At 39.2% G+C, this 21,853-nt stretch overlaps 3 protein-coding genes across 5 annotated transcripts in view; all 3 read left to right on the top strand.

Moving 5' to 3' along the window:
- LOC108893361 (uncharacterized) overlaps positions 1-4,705 on the top strand; it is a 71,564-nt gene extending 66,859 nt beyond the window's left edge. The window contains exon 17 of the mRNA XM_051070258.1: positions 38-4,705. Within this exon, the coding sequence (XP_050926215.1) occupies positions 38-441 (404 nt within the window). The 3' untranslated portion in view covers positions 442-4,705. The remainder of the gene's footprint in view (positions 1-37) is intronic.
- A 1,056-nt stretch (positions 4,706-5,761) lies between these two features.
- Positions 5,762-10,643, top strand: LOC108893370 (intercellular adhesion molecule 1). The gene is made up of 5 exons (XM_051070493.1): positions 5,762-6,004; positions 6,973-7,230; positions 7,364-7,696; positions 8,490-8,747; positions 9,024-10,643. Exons 1-5 carry the CDS (start codon positions 5,932-5,934, stop codon positions 9,200-9,202), a joined length of 1,101 nt encoding a protein of 366 aa, XP_050926450.1. The 5' UTR covers positions 5,762-5,931; the 3' UTR covers positions 9,203-10,643.
- A 136-nt stretch (positions 10,644-10,779) lies between these two features.
- On the top strand, positions 10,780-21,445 carry cdc37 (cell division cycle 37 homolog (S. cerevisiae)). 3 transcript variants are annotated; one of them, XM_018691381.2, is made up of 8 exons: positions 10,780-12,029; positions 13,833-14,129; positions 14,223-14,328; positions 16,611-16,726; positions 16,820-16,942; positions 18,578-18,760; positions 20,281-20,352; positions 20,473-21,445. In XM_018691381.2, exons 1-8 carry the CDS (start codon positions 11,913-11,915, stop codon positions 20,572-20,574), a joined length of 1,116 nt encoding a protein of 371 aa, XP_018546897.1. In that variant the 5' UTR covers positions 10,780-11,912; the 3' UTR covers positions 20,575-21,445. The 3 variants fall into 3 exon arrangements, with proteins under 3 accessions (XP_018546897.1, XP_018546916.1, XP_050926451.1); XM_018691400.2 differs by having other exon boundaries at positions 10,780-12,078; XM_051070494.1 differs by having other exon boundaries at positions 10,780-12,078; positions 20,267-20,352.
- The last annotated feature ends 408 nt before the right edge of the window (positions 21,446-21,853 follow it).

Here is a 21,853-nt window from a genome sequence, read left to right as displayed (position 1 = left end):
TGTCTGTCTCTCTACATCTCTCTGTTTGTCTCCACAGAGCCTCCAGACAGTGTGTCCTTCAGCTTTAGGGATCACTCTGGACCGTTGTTAGAGGGTCATCAGTACACTCTGCAGTGTGAAGTACACAACGTTGCTCCTGTTGAAAACCTCACTGTGACCTTCTACAGAGGACAGACAGCACTGGGTCAACTACAGTCCAACAACACAGAGAAGACACCAGTGACTGAGATCTTCACTCTGAACATCAACACCAGTAAAGAGGATGATGGAGTCCAGTACTGGTGTGAAGCCAAACTGGAACTGGGACCTGAAGGACCACAGCCCCTTCTGGTGGTGACATCAGAAAAATTCAGTTCCCCTTGGACCATACCCAGTACCAGTTCAACACCTATTCCCAGCTTCAGTATGTGCTTCATGCTTTTATCCTTTTCTCTGGTTTGAGTTCATTCACACAGTTATTAAGAGGCAGTTTGTTTCCAGAGCTATAACATGATAAACAGCCACCATCTCCAGCATAGCTTAATCTGTTCTTCAAATGAAAACGCAACCTGTTGTGAGCCATTTGTTTTCACAGTGCAGTACTGATATTCAACCACTAGAGTGCTGTAGTGTGTAATCTATAACATGAGCAGTTTTTGAAATAATAGTAATGGCTTTTATACATATACAAATTCACTTAGATGCAATATTTTTCTTGAATTACTGTTCATGTAGACCAGCGCTTACTTGAAATCACAGTAAAAATGTTGCAGAATGCATTTCATTTCAGAAAAATTCCTTAATTCCTTTTTTTTAAAATATTTTTTGTTTTTGATTTTGGAAAAACACGGTCAAAATATTGCTGTCTGTGGAACAGAAAACGTATTTTCCACCATGTAATACTGATATATTACTGTGTTGTAATCTGCAAAGTGAGCAGTGTTTAAGTGTTAAGCTTACAGTGTGTAAGATAATAGGTCATGTCCTTCGTATTTTTTCTCCTCGGAAATTGAGGATTTTAGCAATGTGTGAGACGTTTACATTTTAATAGTATTAGTATATTTAGCCAGACAAAAAATTAATAACAAATAAAAGGATAGGACTTGGTATGGGTACTGGTGCCTGTGCAGCGTCATACAATGTGTTTTGATCCTATTTTCCAAACTAAAAAAGTAATAAATAAGGATTTTTTCTGAAATAAAATAACATCTAAAGTTACAACGGTGTTGTTATTTAAATCAGGAAATTTGATCCAAAAAATAAATGAGCAGTCTTTAAAAAAATCTTGACTAAGAATGTTTTTAAGGAACTTCAATTGATGCTAAGTAAAAAAAAAAAAAAAAAAAAAAAAACTTTTACACCTTCATATTGGATTAAAAATAATTTACAGTGAATCAAATACATAGAGTAAAAATGAAAAATGTAAGTATTGGAGAGGTGCTGTGATTCACAACTTCACAAGTCAAGTTAAAGAAACAAAAAGGATTATTTTAAAAAATAATAATACAGTCAGTAAGCGCAATTCCATTGCCACAATTATTTTCCTAACTTTGAAAATGCATCCTGTTTATGTTTTATTCAGTTAAATACTGTATTTTCATTCAGTATTCATCCACACCAACAGTTAATATGAATCTCTAATCTTGAATTGAGATTACAATCAAAGCACAGCTAGTACACAGTTACATAAAAGCAAAAGCATTTCCTGTCATTGATATGCCAAACTACTCCCTGGCTAAAAAATAAACATGATTGTGCTCTTGTCCCATAGTTTTTAGGCATGGCTGTGCATACATAAAACTCAGTTCTTTTACTAATATTATCAATAAGCACATTATTCACATCATTACTTCTACTTGACAGAAAAGGTTTTGTGGTTTTTGTAAACTTATAACAGGAGTGGGGATTTCCCCTCCAATCAGCCGTCTGCCACAGTGTCTGTATTCAGACTACCACTGGGGGGTGCCATTTTATAAACGTACTATCTGATTATGACTTTTTCTTCTCACTATCATTTTCAGTATAGTTAATTGTAATTTAAAACTTAGTTAAGAAATGAAAGAAGTCTACTCATGTGACTCATGTTGAGTAAATGACACATGTGAATCAAGTGGAAAATGGGCACGTTGTGACTGGTACAGTCCTCACCCCTCTTACCTCTCCAGTTATCTAGAATTGTGTTGTTTCACCAAAAGACAGTCACAGTGATTAATAAGATATGTAATGATTCATGTAATGATTCCAGGATTCAAAGTGTTATCTGTCACATACACTGGCAATAGCCTACATGCAGTAAAATGCAGTGTGCCATTGAGGCTGTACTAAAAGACCATGGGCAGACCGTGACACAGTGGGCCCTTGGGCAAAAGACCACCCACACTTTCTGGTTGTTTTGCATCTATATTTAATCTTTTCATGTTAATTTTTAAGCTGCTTTGCATCTCATTCTGGTCATTTTGCATCTCTTTGTAGTCATTCTAGTTGTTATGGGTCTATTTCTTTTTATCCTTTTCTTTTTTTTTATTTCTTTGGGGTTTGTTGTGTCTCTTTGTGGTCATGTTGTACTGCTTTACAGTCATTTTGTTGTGAAGTCATTTTGCATCTATTTTTCGTCATTGTGGTTATTTTGTCACCTCTTTGTAGTTGGTTTGTTTCTTTCAGTGCCTGACCTCAGGTCCCTTGCCCTGTGCCCACTGGGCCTCTTCAATAATACATCAGTGTAAAAGAAAAATATTACAAAATTAATTGTGTATCTAAGACTTTGAGAAATTAGGATGGAGGGCTAGAGTAATAATTAGCTTTACAGGCAGGTAGAGCACAGAGAGAATACTATAACAAGCTAGACCTCAGTAGGTCATTGTTTGGTCCATTAGAAAAGCCATGTAATGAAGTACATCGTGACCTTAGCCAGAGATTAAAATGCTGTAAGCGATGGAAACTTTCAGTTGGTCCTAAAAAAACAAACAACATGGTAAAAAATATCCATATATTCCCTTTAAATTTCATCATTCTGAGTAAGAGTTGATGTAGTACTCATGACTAAACTATATGACCTCACTGAATACACAGTCTGTGACATGACATTGCAGTAATACATGTTGTGCATGACTATAAATTTAGCTGTTGGATTGTTTGAACAGCATGCTGGTTTCCTGTCCGGTTCAGGCAGTGAAGTTAAGTAATATTTCCTATGAAATTCCCCCCACGCCCCCCTGACACTTAAATGGCAAAATGTCAACCACAGTCAACTTCCCCATGGTGCATCTAAGAGCATGTATCACTTCTATGTTCTGTGAAGAACTGGAAACTTCATACGTTATACTGTAGAGATTATCACCCCGAATTAATTCAAATGCATGCAGTTCTGTTGAATTTCTTACTTTCATCCCAAAAGAATCAACAAAATGATGGTAGAATGAAATGGTTAGCCACTTCTCCCAATGTATAAACCATGCAAGGTGTTTACAGTAACTAACGTTAACACTGACTTCAGGCAGAGAGATGTATTTTTTTGTATATAACTCCTTGTTCAAAGTTCACTTATCCAGTCATTTCACATGAATGCAGGGGAAGAGAAAATCTACAGTCATATCTGATTTAGCTTCTCTTTCGATTGTCCCCTGCTCCAACTAAATCCTGACTGTTAGCCTGACTGGAATACACCTAATTACACCACCTTCAGCCAAAGAACATGTAGAGGCAAGCTCGAAAAGGTCAGTGAGTAATAAAATGACAGACATGGAGATTAACAATGGAGTTTTAACCTGGTTTGTACAACGGCTGCCTGTTGAGCCTGTTATTTTGCAGAGGCAAGCTTTCTTCTGGAGCTAGAATTAGATCTTATTTATTATGAAGTGAGGTGACAGGTTATTGATTAAGTGAGGTGTTCAGCAACCTGAAGGCTTCTTTCTCTTCTCTTCCATCTATCCGGATATCAGAGCTCCTCGTCCTATATCTAAGGCTGAGCCTTGACCATCAACTGGTTAAATGAAAGCTTTGCCTTCTAGCTCAGCTCCCTCTTCACCTCAATGGTCTGGTACAACACCTGTTTTACTGCTGATGCTGCCAAGTCTTGGGGCGTGAACTCCGCCCCATCGCGATGGGAAGAATCCACCATTTTCTGACCATGAGCCATGGCTTCTGACTTGGACATTTTGACTCTCCTCCCAGCCACTTCACAGTTGGCTGCAAACCAACCCAGCACACACTGAAGGTGAAGCCGACAGAATCACATTGTCTGCAAATGGTGGAGAGGCAGTTCTGAGGCCTCCAAACCGGACATTCTCCTTCCCTTTGCTGTGCCTTGAAATCCTGTCCTTGAAAACCACAGACAGGGTTGATGACAACCCTGGCAGAGGCCAACACCCATTAGAAACAGTCTTGATTTCCTATTTGATTTTCTACCAAGACATTAAGGCTTATTCATTTAGATTTGAACAGAAGCCAAAGAGGAAGTGTCATGATGTGCTTTTATGGGGGGAAGCATGTCAGCTACTTAACCACAACACGTTTTTTGTTTTGAACTCACCACACAAATTAGGTATAACGTGTTGATAAGTGAGTTTCCTCATTTCCTGTGTTTATGCTAAACTAACTGTCTCCCAGCTGTAGTTTCACATTTACTGTACAGATGTGAGAGTATCAATCTTCTATTTTATAATAATAAGCAAATTTTATTGTGGTTTGTTTTCCATCCATTATTAAATCAAATCAAATTCATCTTTCACGACCTGGCAGCTCACATTTTTTTGAATATTAAAAAAGTTAATGACTTGTAGAGCCATTAGTACAACCCAATGACCCTTTATAAAGAGTGTTTTTTTAGAAATTGGTTCCGGTAAGGAGTGGTTCAGATGCATTTAATCATTGACATACAGCAAACCACAGTTCACTGAGGGTTTTCATTGGTTGGTGGAAGTCAGACTTCACATCCCACCTCTCTGTGTTCTGGGTGTGTGGCTCTGCTGCTCTTTTCCTTACACCAAGTGCTGTTAAAATATCTGGGCCTCTGATATGGACCCCTGCATTCCTCTGGCTACAAGCTGGAGTTGGAGCGTAGGTTATTACAAACTAAAAATAACTAGCTGGTGGCAAAGAATAAATGAGAAAACACGTAGATAATATTTGGAGTATGAAGGGAGGGATCAGAGGAAGATGTAGGGAGACAGGATAAAGGTGATTAAGAGTCCTTGTCTTGTTTTTCTGGAAGGAAGGAGACACTGTTCTCAGGAATGACAGTGCTGACTAGAGCAGTGGAAAACTGTGAAACACTCCAGCACAGTTCGACGCACTTGTACTTTACCTGGATACTCTCTACCCCAGTGGGTCAAACACTGCACTTTTTGGCTGAATACCTACAAAAACACGTGACTGATTCATAAAATAGAGCAGCTGAACATCCACACAGCTGTGTCTGATCACTCAAGTTGGAGTTTTGCAAAGCTACATATTGTGGGGATTTACATTAGGTCATTACACACAAATAAGAAGGATTGAGCTTGAACAGCAACAGTCTATTTCATAAATGGCTTATAACGCTTTATAATGTAAGGACACTTCTAAGGGTTTTTCGACTGAAATATTTCCGATTATCTGTGTTCACACCAGCCTTCGCTTGTGGTCGTTCACACTTTTGACTAAAAAAGGTGTTACCGTGTCAGTTTGTCCCACTACGAAACAGGAGAGCCCCTGATGTCAGAAAATTTTCAGTGATTTCATTCCTCGTGATAGTACCGGGATTTCCCCAATGCTGATCATTTTCAATTTCAGTTTAAAGGCTTGTACTCAGGGCGCAGCCTGCTGTGGGACATTCAGATTCTCCGCCTCTTCCCCATTGAAAATAACAGCGGTCATTATTTATCTGCTTTTACTTTCAAATCCCACCACACTTCTTGACCAGACTCGATCTCGACCGGTCATATCATCGGGCACGGCTCTCTAAAACGGGAAACCATGTTTTTGTGTTACATATTTTTGATTGTTTCTTTGGCGACTTATCTGCCCGGATTCCATGTGTCCAGTTGTGGTGAGTGTTTTCTGCCATTGTTATATTTTACTTTATATTTTCAGCGCCTGTTACCAGATGGAGTGATAACTGGTGCCTAATGCTTAAAACACGTTTTGTTTCATCGTATATCCTTTCATTTTTTTTAAGGATGTGTTGCCAAATGTGTTTTTCCATAATTTTGTGGTTTAATATATAGTTGTAGTGTGTGATCTATAGCGTTTATAGTATTATATAGTGTTTATAGTTTGTGTGGTAAAGTACAAACTACATATCTTTCTTTCCTAAGGCTACATTTTGAATCATTATAGGTTACTTATTGTAAACCTACAACCGAGTCTGGCAGAACTTTAGCCCACTTAACTGTATAATTTTAATAATAATTGTAATTTGAATTTGGAATAGATTATCAAAACAGTCGCAGTGTAGGTCTAGATAGCAATATCTTTATATCACTAACCCAAAGTAACTGGATTGCCGTTTACATGTAACAGTCAGTGAAAGGTTTGACTTGTTTAAATCAGTGGAAAATAGCCATAGATCTATAACCTATAACCTTATTGACTGATTCAAACATTGATCAGAAAAGAGATGATTTACTCGGAAAAACGTGGCTACGTGATGTGAAATGAAAGTGTTGTTAAATACCTTCAAAATTGTGAGTGTGTACGCACCAGTTGACATGAAAGCAGGACAACTGCCAATGTTAGGTTCACGGGCCATTTTAAGTTGCCTGGCAACGCACCATTAGAGCAATAAATGAGAGGGTTATTATAATTAGGACAGGCTGAATGAACAAACAAAAACTCTGTTATAAGAAAAATACTCTTAGAAGAAAAATTCTGGTAAAAGACTCAGTATATAGCACTAATTAACTTATGGTTTGTTAAGTGTTTTACATGCTTTCATAGTGTATTTATTTGCATATTTTACATGAAACTTTAAAATCCCAACACAGTGGTTCTTTGTTTGTGTGTTTGTTTTTACAGATGAAAACTGTGCAGATAAACCTGTGTTCACACCGTCCAGACTGGTAGTGAAACATGGTGACCCAACCTCTGCCACCTGCTCTGTAAAAAATGTTTATGAGATTTTTAGTTTGGAAAAATCCAAAGGAGACCTTACAACAAATGGAACAAAAATTTTATGGAAGGTTCAAAACATGACTGAATGGGACATATTTGTCATGTGCTATTATGAACATGCTGATCACCAGTGTTGCAGCACGCTGCCTATAACTGTGTACAGTAAGTTAACTTCCTGTTGGACAAAGTATTCACATTCACATTCACATGCTTTTTCAAATATACAGTTAACAGGATTTATACTACTGCTTTGTGTGTGTGTCTCTCAGCTTATCTCTTCTTCCCTCCTCCACAGAGCCTCCAGACAGTGTGTCCTTCAGCTTTAGGAATCACTCTGGACCGTTGTTAGAGGGTCATCAGTACACTCTGCAGTGTGAAGTACACAACGTTGCTCCTGTTGAAAACCTCATTGTGACCTTCTACAGAGGACAGACAGCACTGGGTCAACTACAGTCCAACAACACAGAGAAGAAACCAGTGACTGAGATCTTCACTCTGAACATCAACACCAGTAAAGAGGATGATGGAGTCCAGTACTGGTGTGAAGCCGAACTGGAACTGGGACCTGAAGGACCACAGCCCCCTATAGTGCTGTCATCACATCAACGTATCCGTGCCACTGTCCTCTGTGAGTCTGACAGCAAACAAACACACACCTCAGTTTTCAGCCAAGAAGTAAAACTTATCATATGTCTGCAACAAACAAAACCTATAACACACAACTTTTTCAAAAAACTGTCTTTGGTTATCATGTTGGCCTCCTTTATCTGTTATTTAAAGCTGCACTAAACATATTTTTATATAGTAGTGTAAGTGTAAGTATAGTAGTGTAATAATTATCACCTGGATCTCCATCTCTTCAACCTACAGCATCTTTTATCTCACTGCTGTTTTTTGTTTTTTGTTTTTTTTTTTGTTTGTTTGTTTTTTTGGACCCTCAACTTTACTGGTTTGGTTTATTCTCAGTGTTCCCATCAGCCTCATTTTTGGTAACAGCAGTTATCAGATTAAAAGACTGTAAAAACCACCCACTCATCAGGCAAACAACTGACAGACAAAGTTGGTGACTGGCTGGTGAACACAATGGAACATTTAGTGGAGACCAAAAAGCAGAGCCAGGTTATAATGATAACTCCTAACATGTCACTTCCAGTTTGTTACAGTATTTAATACAGTGAGATGAAAAGTAAGGTAACTCTTAACTACAGCTAAATTTAGGAGATTTTCTTTTGAAATGTAGCAGAAACTGAAAGTTAAACAGTTTGGTGGGGACCGTGCTGTGGAGGAAGAAATTTGGTACTTTCCACCACCACTCTTTTACATTGTATTGTGTTGACAGATAAGCTGTTTATTCTTTCAAAATTGTTTCCATGTTGCTGTAATGACGTGTCGCATTTCTTCTCCCCTCCATCAACACACAGATAAGCCTCAGCTACTGGTCCCACCACATCCAGATCAGATCACCATCACAGAAGGAAGCCCTCTACAGCTGAACTGCACAGCTGTTGGAAACCCCAGCCCCTCGTACACCTGGGTGCTCCCACCATCCAGCCTCCTGCCCTCCAACAGCAATGTTCTCACCATCAAATCTGTAGCTTCTGAGCACGGGGGCCAGTACACCTGTGAAGTCAGTAACATAATGGGGGATGTCACTGTGATGTTTCACGTGGATGTCAAACGTAAGTGTGAGCTTTTTGTAACATCCAGCCTTCAGTATTAGGATTCTTTTTCCACTGACTCACTAAGTCAGTGGAAAAAAAACCCCACAGCATTGTTTTCAGTACTGCTTTCTCACAGTTGTTGAGAATTGACTCTAACTCATGTGATATAAAGAAGGAAGTTCATTCTGACTGTTTTGGTGTTTTTTTTTTTTTTTTAATTTTGTCATTGGTTTGACGTCTAATATTCTTTGTTCCTTTTTTCCTTACCCCTACCCCTCACCCAATTCTCTGCAGCCAACATCATCCCATTCATTGTAACCATCGCAGCACTGGTTGGTCTCGCGGTTATCAGCGGCCTTTTAATAGGAGTTATACTGTACTACAAACGCTACCGGATGGGAAAGTACAGTATGAAGGACGTTTTTCGTTTGAAAGCACAACATGTTGCCGTGCCCATTATAGAGAAGATATGAGAGGTGTATGGACAGTCTGGAGAAGATGTCACGTGAACAGCATCAGAGTTTAAGACGCCGACCATCAACTGCAGCGTCCACGGTTTGAGCCTGGCTGGGGACCAGTCTCTCTCTCCCCTCATTTCCTGTCACCTCTCTGCTGACGCTATCAGATGACATAAAAAATCATATGTTAAAAGAGACTTCAGGTCAAGTTTCAGCTCATGTAACCTAAGCTCTGAATGGAACAAGGCACTTGCCTCTCCTGGAGTGTTTGCAGGCGCTTTGGTTTACTGTTGAAGCACAGTCTCTGTGTCTGAAGTTTAACCCACAGCTGGTTAAACTTAGGTATCAGGCCTTAGAGTGAATTGTAAATATTCTTGTATTTACTCAAAATTAAGCCTCCTATTTAACTTAGGTTAAATAACTGTGCTTTTGTGGTGTATTTTTTGTAACTAATTACCACAAAATAATCGCCACACAGACACCTCTTCGAGGCCCCTGATGCTCTGGAGCCTCGCGGTAACTTAGCCTTGAGTAAAATTAGCACCCTGTGTTGGTCTATTTATGAAAATGTAATTAGAAAACTATGAATACCACCAGCCATATGCTTGAACTGGTGTATGAGTTTGGTACTTACAAAGAAGGCCTGCCATTCAGCAAGTTTTCCACTAAAGATAACACTGCTTCTTTTGCAGCTGCTGTTATTATTTCTTACTGTTCTGTGTCTGTATGTCTAAACAGTCTTTGACCAACACTGGCACTAGAAATGTAGATTAATGTGCTTTTTTATTGCTTTGTCAAATAAGCTCCAGTTTCAGCTGCAGTTTTAAGCAGGATCACAGTTTATTGTGGATGTAGAGTATTCAAAGACTAAATTTGAAGTTCTGTAAGTATGCTAAATGGTGCAGATTGTTTGATAATAAGTATAGTATTATGTATATAGCTGAGGCTCAAGAGTGGAAGTAGTCTATAAATAAAGAAGTCTACATTCATGTAACAAATTTTAGTTACAGGATAGTAAAAGAGATAAACATCCACGTTAACAAGTCAGTAATATGTGTTGTTCATTTGTTCGCATGAACGTGCTGTCTTACTGTTTCTCACTATTTTATTTTGGTCTTGTCACTGCAACGAACTTTATAACTATTTAGAGAGGTGCTACATTTAGAAAATTCAGTGTTCACAGCTGTATGTTAAACTGCAGAAAGCTTGAGCGTTACTCTGCAATAACCCACAGCCACTGACCAGCAGTCAGTGGCTGTGGGTTAGTTCCTGTGTACGTGTATAAATAAATGTATGTGTGTGTGCTATGGTTGTGTGGCTTGCTGAGTGACAATAAAAAAAAAGGAATTAGCAGAAGCAGTATGATGATGAACGTCACACTGGAACTTTAATGAGGAAGTATGAGCTTTGACCAAGTACATTTTTTAAAGCATGAATAAATGGCATTTCCTCCTGATCTCTTTCATTGATATTTTATTGCAGTAGTTGCATGGAACAAAGTAATCTCTATTATCAGCTTTTCCCCCTCTAAATATGTAACTTTAAATCTTACAGTCAGAGATTGGCCTTTTTTAGTCATTGAATGTAAGAATCTGACCTTGCTTCATGTATAAATTGTCAGACTTTCTTGCAGAGGTAAACAGTGTGACAAAATGTCAATTATAGTAAACTCCAGATGTACTGAAAGAAGTGGATGTAGTAATTACAGTTTTCCTGTTTGTCAGATTCTTTATTGCCAGCTTAACTTCCTCAGAACTCTGGATCTCTAAGGCTTTTACGGGAAACTCCACAGCTGCCCAGAAATATTTTACTCCCCCTCTCCTCCTCCTCCTCCTCCTCCTCCTCCTCGTACTGCTACTCCTCCTCTTTTGGGAAGACATTCAAATTGGATGAGGGGAGGAAAAGAGGAGGACATAAGGAAACAGTTTATTTTATTCTTAAATGTTGAAAACAGATAATCTATTGACTGTCATAGCTGATGAGGCCTTAAGCCACAATATCTGTGCTGTCACCCAACTGCTGCTGCTGCCTACTTACCTGTAGGCTTTATTATCTATAGTATCTATAATATTAAATGTCATGCTCAACAAGCCTACAGCTGAGGAGCAATGACAGGTCACTTTTTTTTTTTTTTTTTTTTTTGCAAACTATGACTTAATATCTATGATCACTAATCCAGAAAGCGAAAACACTTGTAGAGGAAACACATGTGCATCCGTCCTCTTTCCTAATGTATCGCTGTGTTTATGGTGGCAAAAGGTCATGCCTTTGTGTAAGCCTACGGTGGTGACGATAAATGACTGGCAGGGTATTTGGGGAGTTGTGTTATCGCCTTGCCAGTTATTGTATTCGCAGAGGTGTACTTTCCCCCTACTCACATACATCTGACTAAAACTAAACAAAACAAAGTAAAAACAGCCAAAGCCAGACAAAACACAACAAACAAAACAAACATTTTGCCCATCTTAATGACGTCTGTTGTTTGGGTTCCCTGGCTGCGCGCGCAGCTGCCCGTTGAAGTGGGGATTCCAGTAAACGGCTGATGGCAGTCTGTCTCGTTAAGAGGATTGGGAAACGATCAATTCCTGTCTCGTTTGCTCACTTTAGCGACGCCTCGTCGGTGTAGTGTCTCAGCTGAACAGTCAGCCCCCTGCGGTTTCCCCCTCCGCTGTAACTGAAACTGGAAAACCCCGGGGAGAGAGAGGGGGCAGAAACTGGCTGGAAAATGAGCACTCGAGCGGGCGTCGACTACAGCGCCTGGGATCACATCTATGTGTCAGACGACGAAGATATTACCAGTCCGTTTGTCGACACGCCGAGCTTATTCAGAATGAGACACCGGGTCAGCAGTGAAACTTGTTGTAGCCGTGAAGTTTGGAGTCTTATACCTGGTTAGTTTTAACAGTAGAGGTGACTTTTAGTAACAGTTTGATAACCAGAGCGGTCCATTCAAACGGGGTTTGACCTGCAGGTGTTACACAGAAATCTGTGACCCCTCTGATCTTGTGCAGCTAAAGGATCTGCTAGCTAAAAACTAGCAAGGAAACTATTTATCAATCACTTTTTAAAACAGATGTGTCGCACGGAAAGGAAAGAGAGGGGGATGGAAGAGAGGACAACATTTGAAAACAAGTAGACTTTAGGCCATAAGTTATAAAATCAAGAAATCAGAAGAAAAAGACTAAAAGTTTGACAGTATTGACTCTACTGGTGGCTACCAGCTTCTGATGATACAGCTGTAAATATAGGCACCATATTTAAATACCATGTGGTCACAATCTTTGATAACACAGTGCACAATTTGTTACCAGCCATCAAAGTTTATAACCACATTTAAATATTATGGGGCCTGGTTTGAAACTGCTGTGCTCAAGTCAAGTCGTATTGTTTGGCACAGTTATGGTTGGTTTTGCATTTTATGTAGGGGAAAATCCACCAAGCTGTTATTACTGGCTGGTTTTAGCATATCCCATATTTTGTATTGTGTTGGTGTATAAGTCAGCAGACAAATAAGAAATTGCTGTACAGAAAAGTCAAAATTATGTTTGGCATAAAGCATGAGAGTTTATTTTTCAAATACTTTAGTGTTTGACTAAAGAATCTCCACTGAAGGTCCACTTACTAGCTCTTTACTACATCTCACAGTCTCCTTACTAGCTTTTTCCAGAACTCTCCACAGAATCTCGCTGTCTTCATCACTTGTCTGTCTCCATCCACCAGTGAAGATTAGCTGCAGTGGAAAGCTCTGGAAAAAGCTAATAAGTGGAGATGTCACTGACAAGTTTATTTTTCAGCTGTTAACTAACGTAATTTAAATAAACTGTATATGCATTGATTGTCAGGCTCCTTATCACTTTTGTTAGAGACCAAAAAATGAGGCAAACGTCAGAGGTTAGTGGGAAAAAAATGTGTAAATTATGTGACTACTATCATTGCTACAGCATCTGTGATGGTCAGGCTCTGTTTGTTTGGCTCTGACTCTGGGTAATAAGCTTAACTTGTTGGTGCTCAGCTGTCACGTGACTTGTTAAGTCTTGACAGTCTTGTACTGTCCAGCTTTCCCCTGTTTTTTTTCTTTTCTTTTTTTGTTTTCATTCCTGCACTTCTTAAATCTGATAACTGTGCAGACTCAAAGCTTATGTGGAGATATGGGAATGTGAGATGTGAGAAAGTTCAAATAACACCACTGGCTGCCATGTCTGAAATGTAGTTTCAGTTTGTGAGTGTACATATTTGGCTGTCTGTGTGTTGTAGAGACAGTCTTAACTGTGTGTCAGTAACACCTCATATCTACACGATATTTGAGATTCCTTTCCCACATCGAGCAGTGATTGAATGTAGTTTTTAAATAAACCAAGCAGTCTGCGCAATGCAAGATGGAGCTTTTAGTTATTGTTTCAGTCTCATGTCATGGAGACTAGTTTCAGTATTTTAGTAGTTTCCTGTCATGCACACTTTTGTTTTTAATGTGTGTGATCCAGTTTTATCCTAATTTAACTTTTCCCTGCCTGATCTCCTTCAGTGTTCATTGTCTCCTCTCTGTTTCACTTGTGATCCTTCATCATTTCAACTCCCACCACCGGTGTTAAATGTTTCTTTTTTATTTAATGTCTTTGCTCTCGTCCTCTCTGGCTCGCCTCAACAGGCCCGGTTGGAGAGAATGGCTGAGTTTCAGCAGAGAGGGGAAGACCTGGAGAACAACTCTGCTGAGTGCAAGAGATTACTAGAGCAAGCCCAGGGGCGACTCAGAGAGCTAAAAGAGGGAAGGAAGGAGGGAGAGGAGGATGAGGAGAGAGAGGCTGAGCTGAAGAAAGTCCAGGCTGAGGTGAAAAAACTGAAAAAGGATGAAAAGGCGTTTGAGAAAATGATCGAGGAATACCAGAGAGAAGAAAAGAAACAGCCCTGGAATGTCGACACCATCAGCAAAGAGGGTTTCAGCAAGGTGAAGTGCAACGTGAGGTCATGAGATTTCCAAGATTTAGCATGACTTGTCACTATGCTGATTCATGCGTTTTTTTTTTATCCTGTTTACTAGAGTGTACTCAACATCAAGCCTGTGACAAAAGAGGAAACAGAAGAGGAAAAGGTCGAGAAGCACAAGACCTTTGTGGAGAAGCATGCAGAGGAAATTAAACACTTTGGTACGCTTTAGTTACGCACATTGTCCTTTTATTTGAAATATACTCTGCCATCTTCTGCATGCTAAACCATCTTAAACCCCACACACTCAGTTTTCATGTTATGTAGACATGGGAGGTGTGGGTTGTACAAACTCCCTTTATTTTAATCTCTAGTCGATGCCCCAAGATTTTCAAGAACACCAGTTAATCTCATGGACTGAAAATATTTAACTCATTCACTATTTCCCACTCACTGTATAGTGAGTTCTATGCCCATTGGGTCAAATAGAAAAAAATATTTTATACACTCAATCATTCTCTCCAATCCCCTTTTTTGTTTGTGTGCAATCTATGATGCTAGTTGTCTCTTACAACCTTTTATGTTGGACTGTTGGATAATTGTCTCCATTATATACAGTGGAGTTTGACAACACTACAGAGTGAGAAACATAATACAAAGCAAACAGTGAACAGTTTTGGGCTCTAGGACATATTTGTAAAATGTGTGTTTTTTAGGGTTTATTGACTCTATTTGTGGCATATAGTGTCCTTACATTGGTTTGTGTTTACTGTATTATTGGGTATTTATAACTTTGTAAGTCTGATAGCTACAAATTAATGAGGCGTGATGTGGACAGATGGTTTTAAAGAGTAACTCAAGCAATTTATTGTTTCACTTCCATAAAGTACTCAAAATAGACAGATAAAAAAAGACTGAGGCAACAGAAGCCAAGTTGTCCTGAAAACTCTGAACTCTGGAGTTGACTAACCTTAAAACTGGAAACTCAGGGCTTTCGCTTCCAGGACAGCTGCATAGAATCAGTTCACTCAGCTCTTTTCAATCACCCAGAAAGATTCACAAAATCTCCAGTATGATCATATGACTGTGACAGGAATGTTCCCTAATCACAGCCAATCACAACATGAAAGAAGAGAGAGGATTCTTCATAGATGGGCCTGGACTTACAGAGGTTACTGCAGTAATGTTTCAGTGCATGGGAACTGATTGATCTGTCCTGACAGTGATGACTGACTCATCATTAAAGCAGAAGTGTTAGTAAAGACAGGCGTGAGTAACAAGCTATTAATGTCCATTTTCATCATCTCCTGACGTAAACGTCTACAAATTAATTTGGTCTGATATGTTCTTTGACGCCAATTCTGTGAGTAAGGAAATGAAATGCTCTGTCAGACATTACTGCTTACATTTTGATGTGGACTGTGTATTTTCAATGTTGTCTTTCTCTGACTTGACTCCTACAGGTTCAGCAGAGGGGAGGAGACAGGGAGAAATTCAGGGTTTAGTGCAGAAAAGGCCAGATTAGATTCACAAAGTGAGTTACCACAGTAACTGAGCCAGAGTTAAAGTGATCTTTGTTTTGGAACTGAAACCTCTGACTTGCCTTCAACTCTGGGGTTAACAAAAAGCTTTCACTAAACCTGCTTTCTGGAATATCCTTCACTGCAGTCATCCTTATTATGAGTAAAGCTTCAAAAAACCCATGATCCTATCATTTCCCATGATGCAATCAATAGCATTTTTTCATAAAGGTGTGGTCAGAAAGGATTTTGCCTGTTGGGATATACTTGTATGATGTGCACTAAACAGCAAGTGGAACAGGAAATACTTTTGGTTGAGTGTTAAACCTAAGATGTGAGGCAGGTTAGCCAGCAGGCTAACAACAGCATTCCATGGTTTGTAAATTATACAGCGTCTTATCAAACACTTTCTCACTGCAACCAAGTGTCATCCCTCCTTCACTGTTTTTCTGCTGAAATTAGTTCAGCGCTGGAGAGCCTCAGTTTCACATGTTACAGCTCAGTAGTGTTTACATGAAATGACCTGGGCAGAATCAGTTCACCATCGTAAACAACTAAATCTCCCCCCTGAATGGGGAGAGAACTTTCCTTCCTGGTAAACTCCCACATCCTTCAAATTCTGCACCTCTAGCTTGTAACTCAGGCTTTCTTGTAAAAATGTGTGCTCCCTAAACCCAAGCTGAGATAACCCAGATGATATTGTCAAGGATCATATTTCAGACTCGACAAAGCTTCTTTAGAGGATGACTTTGAATGACAAGTGAAATGACCCTTAGTTTTACAACCAATTTCTCTTTATTACTCTTTTCTTGTTCCTAGTCTGATGCTAAAATCACCATTGATGAAAAAGAAACAGGGAAGCAAGAGTGTCTTCATGACCTAAGCCATTTGAACACTGAACTTACCTGACTTCTCGTGACAAAAAAATCCCTCTGGTCCAGTTGAAAGTAGCATTTTGCTTGATTTGTTTGTGTGTGCACCAGGTATGTTGCGGCGTTGGGACGACAGTCAGAAGTATCTGTCAGACAACCCACATCTGGTGTGCGAGGAGACTGCTAACTGCCTCATTGTCATCTGTATTGACTTTGAGATAGATGAGGTGAGTGCTGTGAGATAAGTGTGGATGCATGCTCTGGATAAAAACAACTAATTCACCCAGGTAACATCCTGTAAATTCTCCATGTGCTTGTAGAAACATGCACTGATGGAGCAGGTGGCCCACCAGGCCATCGTCATGCAGTTCATCTTGGATTTGGCTCGGACGCTGAAGGTTGACCCAAGAGGCTGCTTCAGGAAATTCTTCTCTAAGATCAAGGTCTGTAATTAAATGTGAAGTCCTGCATCTTTCTTTGTGACTTCCCAAGGAAAAGTTATTTTTGTTTGTTGTCTCTAAACAAATTATTTATATCAGAAAATAGTTCCTGAACACATGTATAAAGTCTGTAAACTCTATATATAAATATTAGTGCTGCATCAGCATCAGTACTTCTCCTGCTCGACCCCAAGTTATTATGCTAGCTAGTTATGCTGTCGTCCCACAAATGCATCTTCCCTGGATGCCAGAGTTTGCAGAACAGCTCAGTGGTTGCTTCATTTAAATTTTCAAAGTCATTAAGAGGAGGTTGATCAATTTTGTGAAGAGCCATGCTGATGGAGAGCTGAGGAACACCACTAACACCCGTTACCGTTTCACTCCAGTTAGTTTTACAAACTTTCACCTGAAACTACAGGAATTCACTCCCTGCAAACTACAATTTCTGCACATCCCAAATCAACAACAAATTGTCCTCAGGCTCCAAAGTTGACTCTGGCTCAGGTGGCTCAAATATTACCGTCTGTTCAACTCCAAGGCTGCTAGTATCTATTTTTCAGGTCATGGTGCTAACAGGGTACTAATAGTTACTGAGCTGCAGCGTTCGCCGTGGTTTCAGCACCTTCAGCGGACACACCCCCAGCCTCTCAGAGCAGAGAGAGCTCCTCATTTTTCCATGATTTTGAGACCTAATTTTATATATTTGCTGATTTTTTTAACCATTCAAATTTAGCTGACTTTAAGAAGAAAGCAGCACATACAACAGAACAAAGCATGACAACCCCGTAACCACACCCACCCCAAGAGCCAGTCAGCACATCCAACAGAATCAAACCGCATTTACACACAACCAAGTCAACGAGAAAAAAAACCAAAAACAAACAAAAAACAAAGTAAAAGTCTCATATATTAAACACAAATAGACAATAAACAAATTGATAAAACAAATCCATACAGTCTCCAGTCCATTTTATATATTTGAGTATAAGATAACCAGACATGAGGAGCCACATCATGTTCTGTATCATGTAGTGCCTGAGGTTAGTCTTCCACTCTAATGAGGACTGACTTTTTAAAAGAAAGGTTTTCAGGTCTTGAGCTAAGTAATTAGAAACAGCCCATCATTCCCTTTCCTCCCACATTCTTTCATATGGGAAGATCTCTTTGCCAGAGTAACATTAGGTGTGGTATCTTTGGTTCACTTATCAGGAAGTTTGTACCATGACGAGAAGAGATACAGTTCCCTGGAGGAGAAGAGGAAGGAGCTCAGGGTTTTTCCCTACTGAGTTCCCTGAAAATAAATACCCAGAATCCTAGAAGGTGGTTTACATTCCAAAATATCTGAGTGGCAGTTAATGTATACAGGAGAAAGAGTCTGATTTATTATGTGCATGTTAACAGGAGTGATCTGCAGCCTGTGTAGGATCTTGCACTGAGTCTCCCTTAATATGTTACATGTAAAGGCAGATCTAATCAAACCTAAAGCCACCTGCCGGTTGTCTTTCATATATTCAATACTCAGATCTCTTTATATTAGGGAACAGGGAAGTAGATGTTTCTGCGTCACTGTAAGAGAGGATAATATGTAGAAATAATCTGAGAAGAAATTAAATGCTTCCTTTCATAACCCCATGTCAGACTGCAGATAAGCCATATCAAGATGCATTCAACCATGAGCTGGAGTTGCTGAAGGAGCGCGTATGCAGCTGTGCACAGATTCGTATGGAGAGCGCCATGAAGGAGGTGGAGGAGGAGGAGAGGCAGAAGAGACTGGGCCCAGGTGGTTTAGACCCTGTAGAGGTCTATGAGTCACTGCCAAAGGTAACTACAAACACACACACACACACATACACCTCTGAGAATTTCAGGGACATGTTGCTGTTTTCTTGATATGGAGAAAATGATGTCAGCTCTGTTTTCAGGTGAATGGTGTGTGAAAACAGCAGATTAATATGCCTTAATGGACGGAAAGAAATGAAAGAAAAGATTATTTTTACAAAGCGGTGTTTGTTATTCAAAGGTGAATGCAGTCAGAAAAATGTAACTCCAAAAATGTTATTTTTGGCAGATTAGGGGTCGGCTATTCTACCCACTTCAGCGTCTCTGTCTCTGTGACCATTTGTGTGTTGTGTTTCAGTAGAGCAGATCACAATATATGATGTTGTTATATAGATATCTGCATGTTAATATAAAGTAAATCCCTTAAAGACTGTAGCATAGTAAATCTCTTTCCATCGAGTAACTAACATTGCATGTTTAGATAGGAGGTTTCCACAGCCACTGTAACAGTGAGATTTAATGTAGCTCTATGCTGCAAGTAAAAAAAAGTGTGTGTTGCCCTGCTCCACATCCCTCGAGGCAGTGAGAGAAAACAGCAGACCTGTTAGTGTGTCTCCCATTTCATCCAGTTTACACAGCACATCAAATCCAACACTTTGTCTTGTTGCACCAACTGAAGCTACAAGACAGAAAAGTCAATACTGCAGATGAGCCTTTACACAGTAGCATTAGCCGCCTGGCTACAAGTTACTGTGTTGTTCATTTCTAAAATACACATAAGATTTGTTTTATTTACAATAGTGTCCAGAGTGTAAGAAGGAATTTAGATCCATGCCAATCTATTGTTACAGGATTTCACCTATTGATAATATCTGAGTCACAAGGTAAAGGTCACTTTTCTGTACAGTTTATTTCATGGACAATTGCAGTCCAGTCATCCTTTGTTAGAAGGTTTGGCTGGAAACATTTCTGTTCCTCCTGAGCCATGAGTTTGTTTGATTTGACCCTGAAAATATGAAAGTCTCAAAATATCATAGTATGTTCTTGCTATAAAGTTTTGTATTATGTTATATATTTTTGATGCCTTACATCTCATACATGTCTTTGAAATCGTTCTTTTCAAGGGTATATGTGTTTGAAAGGGGTTTTAAAGACTGTACAGAATTCAACGACATGTTTAAAAACAAAAATGTTACTTTGACATTTACTTGGTGCGAGAGACTGCTTTTTTTTGCAGACATCAGATTGTTGTTTGTAACTTTGAACTCAGTGTTTGCTCAGTCTATTGATGCCATTTGAATAACCAGAGAAGTCAATACGCAGCTCAGCCGTATGGACTGTTTTCTCTGTACACGGTAAATCGCTTTGGTTTGTTTTCACTGTTACGGAAATCTTTAGAACAACAAGATTAAGCCCAATTTAATAAAACTGGAGAAAAGCGAGGTCCATATTAAAGTGATTTTAAAGATGACAATGAAAGCATTCTCCTCCTCATCTCATTCAGATTCAGTTCACTGGGTTCATTGCATCACATTAGTACTTGGACAGTTTTCATTTTCTAGGAAATACAAAGGAGCTTTGATGAGAAGAACATTCAGATGCTGCAGGAGGCCATCAACAAACTGGACCTTGAGGTGAGTATGTTTGTAAGTGGGACTCACCCTGAAATAGTATTTTCTAGTCAACATTTATTCACCCATTCATTCATTCATTCATTCTATCTTGAACTGACATCACTGTGTTTCTCTCTACAGGAAGGAAGATACCACCTGAGGAGGTGCATTGACTCTGGATTGTGGGTACCAGATTCAGGAGAAGGTGACGAAGAGGACGAAGAAGATGAGGAAGAAGGTTAAGAGTAGAAGGATGAAGCTAAACAATTGGCTAAAGGCAGGGGGATAATGTGTCTGGGGTTGAGTTGAACTGATATACTTGTTCTTTCCTGCCATTTTGACCCACACCATCTCTTTACAATGACTCTGTGTTCTGTGTAATTTGTTTGCAGATGTCTCAAATACTTTGTTTGTATTAGAAAGCTCATGTGTCAGGGTCCAACAGTGTGTGAGTAATTGTTCATACATACAACATAATGTGCATAGTCATAATATTTAGGTATACTAGGTAATATTAAATCTATGTGTATCAAAATGTATAATGTATAAATGTTTTAAATATCTGAATATTTAATAAGCATGAGGACTGAACCATGTGATTTAAAAAGAAATGTATGTATTAGACTGGATTTGCAATGTTCTTTTAGTTTTAAGCTACTTTGTGCAGCTGCATAAAAGATTCAAGGTTAGTGGTTAGTGTTAGGGTCTGTTTTTATATTTTTGTAGAAGGTTGTTACTGAATTAATGTCTTTAGAAGCAGGGTGCAGGTTTGATAGCAAACACAATTATTATTCATTAATCATTTTAAAAGTTTTCACACAAGAGTCTCTGCAAAAGCCACCACACCGTCTGATTTTTTTGATCGACTCATTTTATTTTTGAAGATTGCTTCTTTATGTCCAAATATGAAAAACACTATACTGTGTAAATTTCAAACTTTGCTCAGTACATTATTTTAATGTTAAAACCATAGATATGTCTCACACCTCTGAGTGAAGTCAGAGCAGTTTGAAAGATCAGAAAACAAACTCTTTTTACATTTTTCACAAACCTTACCAATGCACCTGGCCTCTTAGTTGTACCAACTGGAATAAAAACTGTTTTTTTTATAAGATCTCTGAGACATTGGCTCATACGTCTGACACCATCTCCTCTCAGGCTCTTACAGGTGGAACAGTGTGGTTACTGCTGTGCTACTGTGGACAACAGCGCCATCCCAAGTCTGTTTGTGGACATGCAGCCTATAAATGACATCAGAAGCATGAAAGGTGAATAGTGATAAATATCAGGTCCTCTGATGATTCCATTTGTAATCAATACCAGGCAAAATCAGTGGGTCCTGAGATGACAGGAGCATAACCAACAGTTTGTACAAAGTGTGTGTAAAAGTCAAATTGTTAAAGCTCTCTGCCTTTAGGGTTCTCAGGTCAGAGTTTTCAAACTTATCTGTAGGCTTGTGTTTAGTGGACACAATGACAGACACCTTACTGTAGGTTACAGCAGCCCTGCGTTAAATACTAAT

Source organism: Lates calcarifer, linkage group LG5, assembly GCF_001640805.2.
Source record: "Lates calcarifer isolate ASB-BC8 linkage group LG5, TLL_Latcal_v3, whole genome shotgun sequence".
In the NCBI taxonomy this organism is placed as follows: Eukaryota; Metazoa; Chordata; class Actinopteri; family Centropomidae; genus Lates; species Lates calcarifer.
This window is presented reverse-complemented; position numbering and strand designations above follow the sequence as displayed.